The sequence below is a fragment of the Amphiura filiformis genome, chromosome 7 (genome assembly GCF_039555335.1).
Source record: "Amphiura filiformis chromosome 7, Afil_fr2py, whole genome shotgun sequence".
Lineage (NCBI taxonomy): Eukaryota > Metazoa > Echinodermata > Ophiuroidea > Amphilepidida > Amphiuridae > Amphiura > Amphiura filiformis.
The window spans coordinates 31,007,215-31,023,746 of NC_092634.1; the positions used below are offsets into that span (position 1 = coordinate 31,007,215).

General features: G+C 38.3%; 1 protein-coding gene across 1 annotated transcript; it reads left to right on the forward strand.

Moving 5' to 3' along the window:
- The first annotated feature begins 2,011 nt into the window (after positions 1-2,011).
- Positions 2,012-4,381, forward strand: LOC140157017 (uncharacterized). The gene has a single exon (XM_072180073.1). The coding sequence runs from the start codon at positions 2,279-2,281 to the stop codon at positions 4,070-4,072; it is 1,794 nt and encodes a 597-aa protein (XP_072036174.1). The 5' UTR covers positions 2,012-2,278; the 3' UTR covers positions 4,073-4,381.
- Positions 4,382-16,532: the final 12,151 nt, after the last annotated feature.

A 16,532-nucleotide genomic window follows, 5' to 3' on the forward strand; every position in this document is an offset into this window, starting at 1 on the left:
CCAGAGAAATTTTCACAGAATTGATTCATTTCTTGCAGGCATAGAAAAAACCCCGAAACATTTGCAGAAAATGTCCTAAAAGGACAATATGTGACCCGGCAGCACAAACGAGCCGTAAATTCCCTAAATTGTATTCTGTGTTACGGTGTAAAATGTTTACGAAGGTCGTATTCATCGATAACTTAAGCTGGCCCGACATCCGACTCATTTCGATAGTCAAAAACTAATCAATAATCCTATTGTTGAAGTGGATAATAAGCTTCTACCTTAGATGGCCGGCTATAGAACTTTTAATAGCTCTGGTCTTTGTTTGCTTTTGCTAAATCCTGTTCAAGTGGTGGGTTATCAGGCATTGTATTTTGTACAGGTATGCATAACCAACAATTAACAATGAGAGAACTTTCTTAAACCTCGTTGACTTGGGGATGATTTGAAATGACCGCCAATTATGACTGTTTGATATATATTGCCAGCAATGTGGAAAAAAAGACACATGTAAAAACGTAAAAAGCTATAATTTTGTTGAAGGAGCAAAGTTTAACAAACCATAACCCCGCTTCTGGATATCGTTTGAAGTCAAATGATATACCATTTTTAAGTTTATGATGTTTATTTTTAAACACGAAATAAAACAAAATTGACCGGGGAGGAATTTACGGCTCATTCGCCGTGGACGGTCACATATTCCCAAAATTAACCTGCATACTGTTCTTGCTATATCTTTGTGATGATCATTCAAATGTACAATAAAAGAAACAAGAAATGTACAACTTATTATGATCTTCATGCCAGGATAATTTTCAAAAGGTTTTGGTTATTTGCATAAACAGTGACTGGAAATCGTAACCTTTGACATTCAATTCAAATGCAGTCAACCAAAAGTGTGTCTTTTGTCAGGTGGAATCGATTTAAAATATCAGTGTACCTAAAACCAGATCTTCTCTGCTAAAAATACAATTTTTAATGTCTATCCCTGTATCACCAGCCGCTTTTAATTCCTCTCCTGTGATACCATCGTGTCCAGCAGATTTCCCTTCCTTCGGGAGTTTTAAGGCTAATTCTACTTCGTCTCTCAGTATTGCTGGTTCAGGATCGACGGATTGAGAATTGGATAATGTCTGTAGCACACTTGAGTCAGTTGGACCTGGCATGTTATATAAGTCAGAATGATTTTCTCTCCATCTATCCCATATTGTTTCCTCATCGGTGAGAAGGTCCATGGTTTTCCATGGATTAGCATGTGTTCCTCACGAACCAACCTGGGTAAACAAACAAACAAACATTTCCTGCTTTGTAGTACACTTTTCATCCGGAAAGTTTGTTTCCCTGTTATAGGGTTTTGATTGTTTGGTAGACCTGTCTAGTTTTGGAGGCTTGGTGTCAATGATCTACCTTCTTGCATATATTATTGATATAGGTGTCCTCACACTGTTTTGACTGCCTTTTGATCTCTCTATTCAGGAAGTTCCTTAATCTCTCTCCTTTCATCACACAATTTTTGTACATCTGCTGTAATCCAAGGCTTTTTTTTTTTTTTTTTTTTTGAGGCCAAGCAGATTTTCAGATGTTTCCTTGAAGCTTTGTTTCATCGATTCCCATAGGTCTTCTATCTCGAGGTCTGTGTCTGGTACATTTAGAAGAGGTTAACATTTGCCCCCTTTTTGGATTTCAAATGAACTTCTGGTAGCAGATTCGAAGTTTTTGTATCATATTTATTCTGTCTTAGTGGCTTGGACTTGACTGCTCTCTGCTTTCATTATTTTGTCTGCTTGAAGAATTTGTTAGAAATAATCAGATCATTTTGTGCAGAACAGTTCAACAACCTTTCTCCTCGCTCATATAGAATTGTATTTACATTATATTTTGATATTATAAAATACCCACAATTGGCGTTGTTCAATTTATGAAAAAAAAACCACCGCATATCGCATTAGATTTCAAACTCCTATGGGACATGAGACAAAACTATTATTTTGTTTGGCTTTACATTGCATGAGCATGCCAACTTGAGAACAATAGAGGCTAACACACAGATTCAGCATGTTCAAGGAATATTATTATACCATTGGCACATACACTGCTCGTGCACCGTGCTGAGACTACGAACAGGAAGTTTACAGGCAAAAATTATATAGAAAAGGTTGGCTGATAGCAATACATGTATAAATATTCTGGAGAAGGACTTTCCAATAGTTCCTAATTTTAAGGAGCTTTAAGGACAATTCACAGGATAAACCTATGATTTCGTGACGATACATTATTATACATGTAACTCAAAATGGCAACAGCTTATTTGGAGAATGCTGAAGCAGATCTATCATGTCCACTGTGTTTGGAATTGTTTGTGGACCCAAATACACCCAAACAGTTGGACTGTCCACATGTGTATTGTCAAAAATGTCTCACAGAAATGGTGAAAGGAGATGTATGTGTAATTACATGTCCAGAATGTCGCATGGAAACTAGAGTTCCAGTAAGCGAAGGTGGTGTGTCAGCTTTGAGAACTAGTCTTCGATTGCGCAACTTGGCAGAAAATCATCGTAAACAAACTGAAAAACCATCTACAACAGAAACTGGACATACAAAAAGCAAAGTACCAACATGTCCAGCTCATGATGATGAAAAACTGCACTTCTACTGTGTTACATGCAAAGTGTTGGTGTGTCAGGCATGTGTGCTCTTAGAGCATGACAAATCTACTCATGAAATAAAAGGAGTGAAAGCTATCTATACAGAAAAACTACAACAAATGAAGGACAGAATTCAAAATGCAAACGATGAAGCAAAGAAAAACGAACATTCAGTTCAACAAGTTCTTCAACTTACGAAACAAGGTGAAGAATCCACTGCTGTAACTGAAAAAGAAATTGATCGTGCCATGGAAGTTGCTCATGCCAAAGTGAATGAGAGTGGGAAGGCCCTTAAAATTCAGTTAACAGAACTTAATCAAAAGCATCTACTCGGATACCAAAAGCAGAAGGAGGACCTGGAGAGAGCGAATCAAGCATTGGGGGATATGGTAGCTGAAGCAGGTAGCGTAATGGAAGCAACACCATATGAGTATGTTGCTAAGCATGATCAACTTGAAGAAAAGTTTGAAGCGACAGAACTGGTTGAAGAGAGAAAAAAGGAGGGCCAAGCTACAACTTTTTACAAGTTGGTTTCAGAGCAAGTTAGCAGTTTGGGAAAACTTGTACCTGTAAGGAAAATGAATCGGACTCAGGCCATAGTGCACGATACTCAACACATTGGTGGGGGCAATGGTGTTTTAGCTGTGCGTCAGTTGAACACATTATTTACTTACAATAAACAGGCAACAGATAAATATAAGCACAAATTGGAAATTAACGTGGAAGATGCATGTGATGTAGCAGTGACTCCTACTGGAAAGTATATGGTTGCCACACCCACATCTGTTGAAGTGTTTGATCCCAGAGGGCAGCATGAGGGCACCTTCTCCGAAACAAAGGGCAAGGATAATGTCAAAAACAAGAAAAGTGCCAAGAAGTCGGTTGGTAATGTTGTCTATCAGTCGATCAGCGATACTGTCAAGGATAGACGGTCTTCTATTGCTGTGCTATCTGATGGCAGAGTAATAGTCGGAAATACAGAAGTAATAGAAGGAAATGCAGGTACAATTAACAATCTGGCTGTATTTAGGCATGATGGGACAAAAGTGAAAAACATCAACCTATGTTGTATACCAAGAAGCCTTGCTGCTATGAAAGGCTCACAGGTCGCATTGTGTGACTTGGTTAATAGAAAAGTATATGTGTGGGACTTGGATACAGAAAAAGAGGTCCTTAGTGTCAGTGATATTCCAGATGTAAGATGTGTGTGTTATGATGTGGTGTCTGATTGCTTGATGATTGGAAGTGGAATGCAAAGGGGGAGGAAAGGGAAGATAGAGCAATACTCTATAAGTCCTTGGAAATTGATCACAACAATGGACACTGAGGATGTACCAATAGCTATGAACTTTGCAGATACAAATGAGCTGGCTGTTGTTTTTGAAAAAAATGGGTACATGCATGATGCATATGAAATTAATGTGTATAAGTGCATTGATTAAACTAGATTCGAACAGAGATGCAAGAATGGTTGCGTAGAAGTATCAAGTATGTTAATTTTTATTTACTTGAATATGTAGTATAGAACAAAAAAGACAAAAAATAAATTAAAAAGCTCATCGACCTTTTGATGTCTCGACCCCTGGAGGTAGTATGGAACTGGACCCTTCACGAGTATACCGACCCCGGGAGGTAGTGTGTAACTCGACCCTTAACGAGTATACCGAGATTGATACATTCCATAGAATGGCGAATACGTTTTAATGTAGAGAATGTCGGGCGACCCTCCTAAGCCACCTCCCCATCCCGGTGCATTTGCATTTGCCCCCTATTCAAATATGCTAATTAGCCACGCCCACCTCATGAATATTAAGTATTCTACGAAAGCCCTATTACTACTACAGTGAAAATAATAGGTTTAAAATGGGGCAGCAGTCGACCTTTTGTTTTGAAAACATGGGGTCTTTCAATGTGTTGATGCCAAAAAGGTGAAAAGCCCTGAAAATGGAGTTCATTTGGTGAGAAGCCCCTTCAAATGAGGGTCATTCAGTGCGATCTGGGCAATTTTTGTCACAAGGAGTCTAAATTTAGTGAAATGTTTGGAAAAAATTACAAAATTCTGGTCATGTTAGAGAAAAATAGGGGGTCATTCGGTAAGAGCTTATCTGTTAAAAGGTGGTCATTAGGTGACAGCAAAACAAAGGAGGGGTCATAAGGGAGTAGAAAAATGGGGATCAATGTGGCCATGCATCCCCGTCACCCATTTTCAGTAAGTGCCCCCTGGAAACAAGTAGGCTATTCAATAAGGAGTTTTGCTCTGTGTATATAACATGCTATATCTTGTTTGAACAAATCATTAAAGAATATATTACGGTACTTGTATATAAATTAAAGATAACACAACATTAAAGTGTCTTTGTGTCATTATCATGTACATGTATAAGTTTGGCCACATTTAGAATACAAAATTATTATCCAGATTTTACACTTATGGTTTTGTAGGTCTTGCGTTTAGACCACTTTGTCCATAATTTCAACAACTCTTCTTTTACCTTTCTTAAACGGTGATGAATCCATACTTTTACACGGGACTTTTACAGTATGCGATTGCAAATTAACTGAAGCATGCATACACATTACGTGCAAGCGTGTTAAAATCGTCATGTCTATGGTGCATATTTCTAAAAGTTGGTCACAAATTTTGCTGAACCATGAAATGGTATCAGCCTATATTAGTATATCTAACTTACTTACTTACTCACTCACTTTTTGGTCTGAAATGGGCATATCTGAAGTTGAAGAGCATTAGCTTTTGGCCTCAATACAAAAGAATGTGACGTGTCATATTTTTGGGCAGGTTATTTTGAGGTTTTTACATAATTATCTTAAATATAGAGATATTTTGCTCCACAACGCCGTTTTCCCCAATGAAATTAGACATTCCTAAGCGAAGATATTGAGTTCGTAAGTTATGATATTATAAAATTGGAAATTGAAATATCGGCCTTTGAAAATATTATTGACAATGTTTAGAGTAGGAATTACCGTACCTTGAAAAAAGTTTCAACAAAATACAAGCCAAGATGCCAGTTATATTCCGGTCTGAAACTATCAGACAAATGTTTTAAACATTAATAACATCCCAAATTTGTAACAAACCCAAATTGTGAAAAAAATCACCCCGAGCAGATTTTTGGCTATTTCTCCATTTACGATCCTGCCCAAAAGTGTCTCCTTTTGACATGACTATTATTTTACTTTTGGAGTTCTGACCCCGAAGTTGGTCCTGGATGGTCGAAGTTTTGAGGGCCATATAACTTTTAACATAAAGGAGTTACAAGTTTTCTGATGCCAGATTTGAATTCTACACAAAAAGTACCCCAGGATACATACTTTTCAAAGTTGTAGGGGGTTCCCTTTATACATTTATGGACCTCTAAACATCGTCTTTCGCGTTGCGACACATTTTTACGCTGACCCCCCTAAATTTCAAATGGAGTATGAAGTTCAAATTTTCAGGATTTTAGTTTCTTATCAATATCTACCACCACACAGAAAAAGAAAAAAAATTGAAGAGGTGCTGCGGTGCACATCCCTGGAGTTGACATGGATTGGCTCATCTATTTTTACAGAAATGTTATAATAAGGCTTTAACAAATAACGCAATGTTATAGCAAGGCGAATGTGGAAAATCGGTTGAAAACTATACTAGGCTATCCAATCCGGGATCCAATCACATTTTTTTGACCAAAATGTAGGGTTTAAAAGTCAAAACCTCAAGTGTTCCTTACAATATTTTATGAAAAAGCACACTTATATTGTCCATATACTAGCGTCACTGGAATGAGCAATGGTCAATAGGCTATCATTCGCCACTTGCACGGTTCCGCCATTATGCACTATATGCGGGGAGAGCCTCGAACTGGCAGCATACATGAAAGGAAGAATTACGTAACCTTACACAGAATGTTATATGACTGGTTCAATTCCCATTCATGTATGCTGCCAGTTCGAGGCTCTCCCCGCACATAGTGCATAATATAGTGCTCTATTCGCCACTTGCACGGTTCCGCCATTATGCACTATGTGCGGGGAGAGCCTCGAACTGGCAGCATACATGAATGGGAATTGAACCAGTCATATAACATTCTGTGTAAGGTTACGTAATTCTTCCTTTCATGTATGCTGCCAGTTCGAGGCTCTCCCCGCATATAGTGCATAATGGCGGAACCGTGCAAGTGGCGAATAGGGGATATAGGCCCATCTTAAGCCTAATTGATGCACGCACGGGAGTGCCACCAAGGATTCTCGAGTACTAATATACTACAGGATAAGCCACTCGTTTGCGCAAATGAAGTCAGTCATACAGCCTATGCGCCTTCATGCATGTGATCGCATAGCTGTGTAGGAGTGTATCACCCGTGGAAGAGATGATGCATGTTTACGTCATCGTTTAAAAAAAAATTAAATGGCGACAAACGGCGAACATTTGGTCGAATCTTTCCATTACTATCATATCGTGAAAAACCAAATAACTCAGGAGTTAGCTCAATATGCTAGGAAAATATTCTCTTCGATGCAGTGGCGGATCCAGAGCAGTCAGAGGGGGGGCCCAATTTTTGAAAAAGAAATGTAAGTAATGGCCGCGAAGCGGCTTCATCCCGGAACTGCTTGCGCGACGTAGAGAGTGTCTGAGGGGATGTGCCCCCTCAGAAGTTAAAACTTTTGGAAAATGTAGACCCATTTGAAGCCATTTGGTGGACCATTTTGTCACTATTATTGTGTAAAATTTTGGTTTGAAAAAGCCTAAAATTTGAGAAAAACAGCCCAATTGAAGCCATTAGTGTGGACAAGTTTTGACTTTTATTGTGTGAATTATTGCTTTATAATTATGTACCAATAAAGTTGGGCACGCAGGGGGTGTCTGAGGGGGATGTTCCCCCTCAGAAGTGAGAAAAATTGGTAAAATGAAGGCCTATTGAAGCCATTTGGTGGACTATTTTGCACTATTTATTGTGTAAAATTTTATGTTTCAAAAGGCCGAAAATTTGCGAAATGAAGGCCCAATTGAAGCCATTTGGTGGACCATTTTGTCACTATTATTGTGTAAAATTTTGGTTTGAAAAAGCCTAAAATTTGAGAAAAACAGCCCAATTGAAGCCATTAGTGTGGACAAGTTTTGACTTTTATTGTGTGAATTATTGCTTTATAATTATGTACCAATAAAGTTGCGCACGCAGGGGGGATGTTCCCCCTCAGAAGTGAGAAAAATTGGTAAAATGAAGGCCTATTGAAGCCATTTGGTGGACTATTTTGCACTATTTATTGTGTAAAATTTTATGTTTCAAAAGGCCGAAAATTTGCGAAATGAAGGCCCAATTGAAGCCATTTGGTGGACCATTTTGTCACTATTATTGTGTAAAATTTTGGTTTGAAAAAGCCTAAAATTTGAGAAAAACAGCCCAATTGAAGCCATTAGTGTGGACAAGTTTTGACTTTTATTGTGTGAATTATTGCTTTATAATTATGTACCAATAAAGTTGCGCACGCAGGGGGTGTCTGAGGGGGATGTTCCCCCTCAGAAGTGAGAAAATTTTGTAAAATGAAGGCCTATCGAAGCCATTTGGTGGACTATTTTGCACTATTTATTGTGTAAAATTTTATGTTTCAAAAGGCCGAAAATTTGCGAAATGAAGGCCCAATTAAAGCCATTCGTGGACAAGTTTTAACCTTTATAAATAAATTACCCTATATTGCTTTATATGTAAACATAAACTTTTGCAAAATGAAGACCTAATTGAAGCCATTTGGTGGACCATTTTTACACTATCATTGCGTTTTAAAACAAAAAAGGTTTGTAAAATTTTAAATGTAACACTGACACTTTATAGGCCTAAGACTTGAGATTCGCAATTAAAGCATGCATGTGTTGAATTGAAGTCGGCTCGGAGTCCGTCTTAATAGGCCTACTGACTTTGGTGACAAAATGTGACGGGCCCTACATATCGGTGGGACCGCCGTAATTTTCACATGCTTTTAGGCAGAGGACCCGCCTTCAAGCAAAATAATCACATAGACTGACCCGACTGCGATTTAGGCATGGGCCTACTATACGTGCAATTTAACCTTTTCCTTCTCCTTTTCTCCTTTTTTTTCTTCTTTTTTCTCATTTTCTCCTCTTTTCTTCTCTTCTCTCCTTTCCTCTTTTTTTTTTGGGAGGAGGGGGCCAGGCCCGCCGGGCCCCCCTGAATCCGCGCCTGCTTCGATGACCCCATGACGAGACTGGCTAAATAAGCTGCATTTTTGCTGGAAAGGGTCCGAATAATTGGCAGTCGATGTGCGCCATCTTGGAAAAAATTAGGGTACCAAACTACCCAAAACTGTCAATCAACATACCGATGGTACCAAACTCCCTAGTAACCGTCACTCAAACTGCCGATGTGTCGGTCAAACTGCCGTGAAGTGACTTCAATTTTTATACAGGGATTGAATACGAGTGTCACGGCCCTGGTGCCACTTGAAGACGTATCATACATGTGTTCCTGAAATCACGTGCGTTGCCATTATTTTAGTTTTGGTATGTTAGTGGTTTATTTGATCAACAAGGCGATTTTAGACTGGTAATCGGCTTATCAGTCCTGTCTGTTTAGCAACCAGGAGAACTCGCTAGCAGTAGGCTACTAGTATTTATATTATATTGCCGGGATATATTGCTAAAGTTCGGCTACCTAGGCCTATGAGCTCCTATATACATATGCTATATGTCAGGCCAGGTGGTTAAGGCCATTTGCCGCGACGCCTGAAGAGCCTGAACCTTTTATGTTGTGTGAATATATCTGTGAACTTCTGACGTTCTGAATTCTGTACCATGCACATGTTAGTTTCTTGGTCAGACTGATGTCCAAATTGCGTTGTTTAGTATTTACTCCCGGGATTTACTCTCTACTAGTTGTAGGGCCTACCCCAGCCCGTACCCCGGCAATATGGTAGTACCGCGTATACAGCTAATACTAAGTAATAGGCCCTAGGTCTATGTACTACTGATGCGCGAGTGAGTTATTATGTATCAATAATAACAGTACCACTTGTTAGGCCGCAAGTAAGGCCCCCCGGGTAAGGCCGTCTATCAAAGTTACATAATATTTAAAATAGTGCTTTTCGGGTACGGGTAATTGTGCACCTATAATCAGAGCTCAGAGTTAGATATGATATAAGAAGACTGAATTTGCTCTAAAGTTGTGCAAATACTGATAGGAAACGAAACATGGCAGCAGTGGAGGCAGCAGAATTAGCAGAATATCTAAAATGTGTGTTATGTGTGGAGTTGTTTGTGGACCCAAATATACCCAAACAGTTGAAATGCTCACATGTATATTGTCAAAAATGTCTGACAAAACTGGTGGAAGAAGATGTAATGATTACATGTCCAGAATGTCGCCAGGTAACACTATTATACGAAGGAGGTGGTGGCGGCATGTCAGATTTGAAGACTGACAATAATTTGCGTAAAATGGCAGAACAATACTTGCAGATGGTTTCAACAAAAGCCAGTCAGCCCAGTGTACCAAAATGTTCAGTTCACAAGGAAGAACAACAATTCTACTGTGTGACATGTGAGATGTTTGTTTGTGATAGATGTGTGCAATTGGATCAAGATCATGACGATACAATGCATGAAATTAAAGATGTGGCCTTAATCTACAAAGAAAAATTTAAAGATATGAAAGTCAAAATTCAAAGTGCAAATTATGAAGCAGAGAAAATTGGGCATTCAGTTCAGTATGTGCAGCAACGTGAGAGGCAAGTTGAAGAATCTGCAGCAGTAACTGAACAAGAAATTGATCATGCTATGAGAGCTGCTCATTCCAAAGTGAACGAGAAGGGCGAGGCACTGAAAGCACAATTAAGAGAAGGGACTGAAGAACAGTTACTGAGGTGCCAAAATCAAAGAGCAGAACTGAAGAGAGAGAAGCAAGCCTTGAGGATTAAAGTAGCTGAAGTTGAAGATGTTATGGAAAGTTCAACACTCCATGAGTTTGTTATAAAACATGAAGAACTTGAAGAAAAACTCAATGAGATACAACTGGTTGGAAAGAGGAAGAACAAAGTCTACCCTGTAACACAAGCTACCTGTTATAAGCTGATTTCAGAGCAATTGCAAGTTGGTGGTTTGGGAAAACTTGTACCTGTTAGAAAAATGAATCTGACTCAAGTAATAGATATAGATATAGAGCTAGGTGATATACAAATTGGTGAGGACATACAAATTGGTGGGGACATAAATGGCGTATTTGCCGTTTGTCTGGAGGGTGGTGTGCATATTTACCGTAAACAGACATTGGGTGAATACAAGCATGAATTGCACTTACATGAAAATGTGGAAGATGCACGTGATGTAGCAGTGAAAGCTAATGAAAAGTACATGTACCTGGTTGCCAGACGTTCCTCTGTTGAAGTGTTTAGTCCTACAGGAGAGTATCAGGGCTACATGTATAAAACACAGGATGATGAACTATCATCTATTGCTGTTCTATCTGATGGTAGAGTAATCATAGTAGGAGATGAAGGTTCAAATACTCTTACTGTTGTTGCACCGAATGGAATAAACCTGAAATTCATTCCACTCAGTTTTGAACCAAGTAGCCTTGCTGCTATGAAAGGCTCACAGGTTGCATTTTGTGACCTGTTGAATAAAGTTCATGTAGGGGATGTGGATTCAGGAAGAGAGGTCCTTAGTGTTGATATTCCAGATGTAAGATGTGTGTGTTATGATGAGGTATCCGATTGCTTGATGATTGGGAGTGGAAGACTAAGGGAAACACATGGGAAGATACAGCAATACAGTGTGAATCCTTGGAAATTGATCTCATCCATTGACACTGGAACTGATTTTCCAGTAGATATGACCTTTACAGATACAAATGAGCTGGCGGTTGTTTTTGAAAAACATAGATTCTATCCTGATGGGTATAAAATTAATGTATATAAGTGCTAATGGTTAAACAGAGGGGAGACAATCAATGTAATTACTGGTGGAACCACACAGATTATATCCAAAGTGTACCGACTTAAAAGGCCTGATTGTGAGTATAAAGTTAGGCATAGGCATGACTAAAATTGTTTATGTTTTTTAATGTTAAGGACAGAGGTGTATACGGGGTGCACAATAGGGCACATGCCACAGATCCATTAGGCTCTATGGCACGTGGCCAGTGGGAACTCTTGGGCATTCATAAATATCCAGGGTCAAAGTCTACTTGGGGATCAACTTTTAAAAACTTGTACGTTCTGGTATGTTACCAATTCTAAATTATTCATCTGGTAGCTGGTCATGATTTTACGGATTCATGTGCTTGCCCTACAACTTATCAGTCTGGAGTTATTAGATAAAAGGTCAAAGTCCAACATTTGGTGTCCACACAGGTCAAACAGAAAATATCCTTAGCTATGAAAATGGTCTCAAATTGTTTGTCTTGTTATAATAATCCAAAACAAAGAATAGTATGCACAAATTAGGTAGGACATGCTGTTAATAAATGTACATTTGTAGGTAACACAGCGAAAAGGATCAGCACCCATTCAGTCCTATTATGTGTGTCCTATTTTGACGTGTTTCTTTCCCGGGTTTCTTTGGTAACAAAATGTCCTACTTAGCATGAATTGAAACTGAATGTGAAAGATCATGCATGTGACGTAGCAGTGAAAGCTAATGAAAAGTACATGTACCTGGTTGCCAGACGTTCCTCTGTTGAAGTGTTTCGTCCTACAGGAGAGTATCAGGGCTATGTATAAAACACAGGATGATGAACTGTCCCCGTCAATGACCAGTGCCCCCCGGGGAACTGTCATCTATTGCTGTTCTATCTGATGGTAGAGTAATCATAGTAGATGAATGTTCAAAGACTCTTTACTGTTGCACCGAATCATCGAATGGAATAAACCTGAAATTAATTCCACTAAGTTTTGAACCAAGTAGCCTTACTGCTATGAAAGGCTCACATTGTGTGATCTGTTGAATAAAGTTCATGTAGGGGATGTGGATTCAGAAACATTAGTCCTTAGTGTTGATATTCCAGATGTAAGATGTGTGTGTTATGATGAGGTATCTGATTGCTTGATGATTGGGAGTGGAAGGCTAAGGGAAACACATGGGAAGATACAGCAATACAGTGTGAATCCTTGGAAATTGATCTCATCCATTGACACTGGAACTGATTTTCCAGTAGATATGACCTTTACAGATACAAATGAGCTGGCAGTTGTTTTTGAAAAACATAGATTCTATCCTGATGGATATAAAATTAATGTGTATAAGTGCTAATGGTTAAATAGGGAGGAGACAATTACTGGGGGAACCAAACAGATTATATCCAAAGAGTACCAACTTAAAATTGCCCCGTGTGTAACACTGAATCTGCCACTTTGGTTTGTGGTTCATTATGGGCAAATACAAATGTAGTGTACATTGTACCTTTGGCATTTTTCGGTAAGAGCCTGAAATTGAATGATAATTTGCATCAGTTTAAAGCTTCAGCATTGCAAAGATTTGCACAATTGGCAGCTTCGCACACTGACACCCAACCAGTGCAGTGTTAACACATTACAAAGCTTTACAAGCAGACCGCCAACAAACAATAGCACATTTTAATCAAAGTGCTGGGTGCATGGTGAAATTATTACATTTTTTTGTAGCAATTTTAGCTTCAATATGGCAAATTTTAACAAAATTGTGCACATTTTTGCCCAGAAAGTTATTTTTCACAGTAAATGCATTTTTTTAGCATTGCTACACATAATGACCCCACTGTCGCAACTGAATGACCCCCTTTTTTAGAAAAAAATTGCCAGCGATAGATGTGTCGTAACTCTGGTAGCTACAGGTATAGCACTTTCATATTCACCTACCTGTATCACCTTTTCTTTTTGGCCAAAACTTTCATTTCAATAAAAAAGTTGATTACCTGAAAATTGAGATGGAAATAATCCAAATTTAAGCCCTCCAAATGTCTGATATGCCCTGCTGATCATAATCAGCAGTTTTTCTTAGTTGTACTAGGAGAGGATGTAGTAAATAATGGAAATTTAAGGATTACCTCATGTTTCTGGTGATTACAAAAATTGCTAATTTCTTTAATTTTAATTCAAACAAATTCAAATCTCAATCTGTTGCATTAAGTATTTTATTGATATCAATTTTGATATGGTCTTTCATCAACAATATAGGTAATAGCCATTAAGTACTGTATAAATGCCTGTTTTTTTTTTATTTAAAGGCTTAATGTACGATTTCCTTCAAATTTTAAATTTGTCATTATACTCAAAATGCTGAATTAATACTAGTAATAATTATCGGGAATGGTTCTGTCCATTTTGAGCTGAAATAACGAGGTAAAGTGAAAGAAACACTGCTTGTTATTTTGACCGTTTAACACGCAGTTCTATGGGAGGACATAAAGTCATAATTCTTTGAATTATGACTTTATGTCGAACTTTGCTCTGTTTACCTACAAACACAACAAATTTGGCTGATTCCATTTAGGTGCAAGTTGTGACATGTGTAAACATTACAAATATGCCAAAAAATCAGGTTTGAAAAAAATTAACCAAATTCATATTATAAGATCGTACATTATGACTTTAATGTAATGAAAAAATTAAGAGTGGAAAATGATGAATAATGAAAAAGTTGCCTCATTACGTTGCAAAAATATTTTGTCAACATTTAACGTAACATGTTAGAATGATTTGTAACAAGATTTCAAAATGTTTTTGATTTTTATTAAAATGTTTTATACCAGTGGCGTAGCCAGTGGGGGAAGCCCAGGGGCCGGTGCCCCCGCTTTCGTCATGGCCGCCGGTAGACTCAAGACCGTCGGTAGACTGAATGCGTCGTTGAAAAAAAAATTGGGTTAACAATAGACTACATGTATTTCATACCCAGGATGACAGAAAAAACGGGAGAATTATAAAGAAAATGATGAAAAATTGTGAATGAAATTGAATTTTACATAAAAATAAATTGTGTGTTTTTATGTTGGTACCGACTATATATCCTTTTTTTTTTTTTTTTTTTTGCTCTTCACTTTTTCAAACCATGCCAAAAAAATTTGGGTCAACAAATCACAACTTTAAAAAAAATATTTCCGTCGGTACATTTACAAGTTGTGCCCCCTCGGTTCCAAAATCCTGGCTACGCCACTGTTTTATACTCATTATACGTGTATACCCTTTATAACCTGACATTCAAATTTGTTCTGTAATTACTATTACAATGTATTCAGAATGTTTAGAAAAACATGTAGGTTAAAGGTTTTTTTTTCAGTACTTATACTAGTGTTTGTAACTTAATAAAGGTATTACTCTTGATTAGACTGTATATAAACAGTGTGTATGTCATATTGTCTCACTTTTGTGGTCATTCCCACCAAATTTCACGAACATGCAACAATCTACAGCGATTTGACCCTGGATGACCCCCAAATGACCTTGACATTTTTTTTGTCTCGCTTCAGTGGTTGTTTCCCACCAAATTTCATGACCCTAGCTGCAACAATCTATGGTCATTTTGACCCAGATGACCCCAAAATGACCTTTACCCACCTGCACCTCCCTCTAACCAACCCTCCCACCACGACATTTTATCTCGCTTCAAAATGACCTTTACCCACCTGCACCTCCCTCTAACCAACCCTCCCACCACGACATTTTATCTCGCTTCGGAGGTCATCCCCACCAAATTATATGACTCTTTGACAATCTATGGTGAGTTAACTCCAGATATTATGACCCCACATGACCTTGACATTTTTTGTCTTGCTCCGGTGGTCGTTCATACCAAATTTCATGAATATGCAACAATCTATGGCGATTTGACTTCGAATGACACCAAAATGACCTTGACATTTTTTCTAACTTCTGTGGTTATTCCCACCAAATGTCTTGAACCTGTGACAATCTATGGCAAATTGACCCCAGTTGACCCAAAAATGGCCTTGACATTTTTTTGTCTCACTTTGTATGTCGTTTCCATCAAATTTCATGAACCAGCAACAATCTGTGGTGATTTGACCTCAAAATGACCTTGATATTTGTCTTGCTTCTGTGGTCATTCCCACCAAATGTCATGATCATGCAACAATCTATACTGATTTGACCCCAACCCACCTCCCCCACTTCACTCTACCAAACCCTCCCACCACACCCTAACCCACCCCTAAGTAGCTTGCCTTACCCCAACCTACCTCGCACCTGAACCACTAATATGATATTGATTTAAAGCCATATTATAACATTTGCTGTTGAGGTCGCCCTCACTGATTTTTTAAAATTCATTTTTTTACACGATTATATTGTACTTTATCAAACCAATATACCCTGCAAATATCAAGACTCTAGGTGCTGTATTTTTGTCATAATCCGAGATTTTGAATAAAGCGCCGGAACCGGCGTCTTATTATTACGATGGAATTATTAGTCGAACGCATACACGATGTTCATAACACACACACAATGCGTACGGCGTGCGAGACGGTGATCTACACAACAAAGGGTCGTACCATAACATGACCGAAGGAGTGGTGCGTGTTGGCTTACATACTGGCGCTGATAGTAAATTCAATTTTCTTTGCTTTGCCGTAGTTGTTCGGCTCAAAAATAAAAGGGATATATCTGACAGTAAAACTAACATTTTTATGACAAAGAAATGCTAATCTATTTTGTATGATAATGTTATAATATGGCTTTAATATGTACCTTTCTAAAGGCAGTGTGATTAAAAAAGAATTGCCATATTTTTCACCCAAACATACAGGCACTAAGCAGAGCTGGATATCCTTCCTCAATGCAAATATCTTAATTTCAGGTTATTCTGGTCAATCACTGATAATCCCTTTCAGTTTCCATTAATTGACCTTCGCGGTCGTTCGTAGATTGAGGAAAAGGAGACTTGGGAAAATGATGACA

Bases quoted from the DNA above. Each gene is read 5' to 3' on its own strand.
- LOC140157017 (XM_072180073.1), top strand. From the start codon at position 2,279: ATGGCAACAGCTTATTTGGAGAATGCTGAAGCAGATCTATCATGTCCA.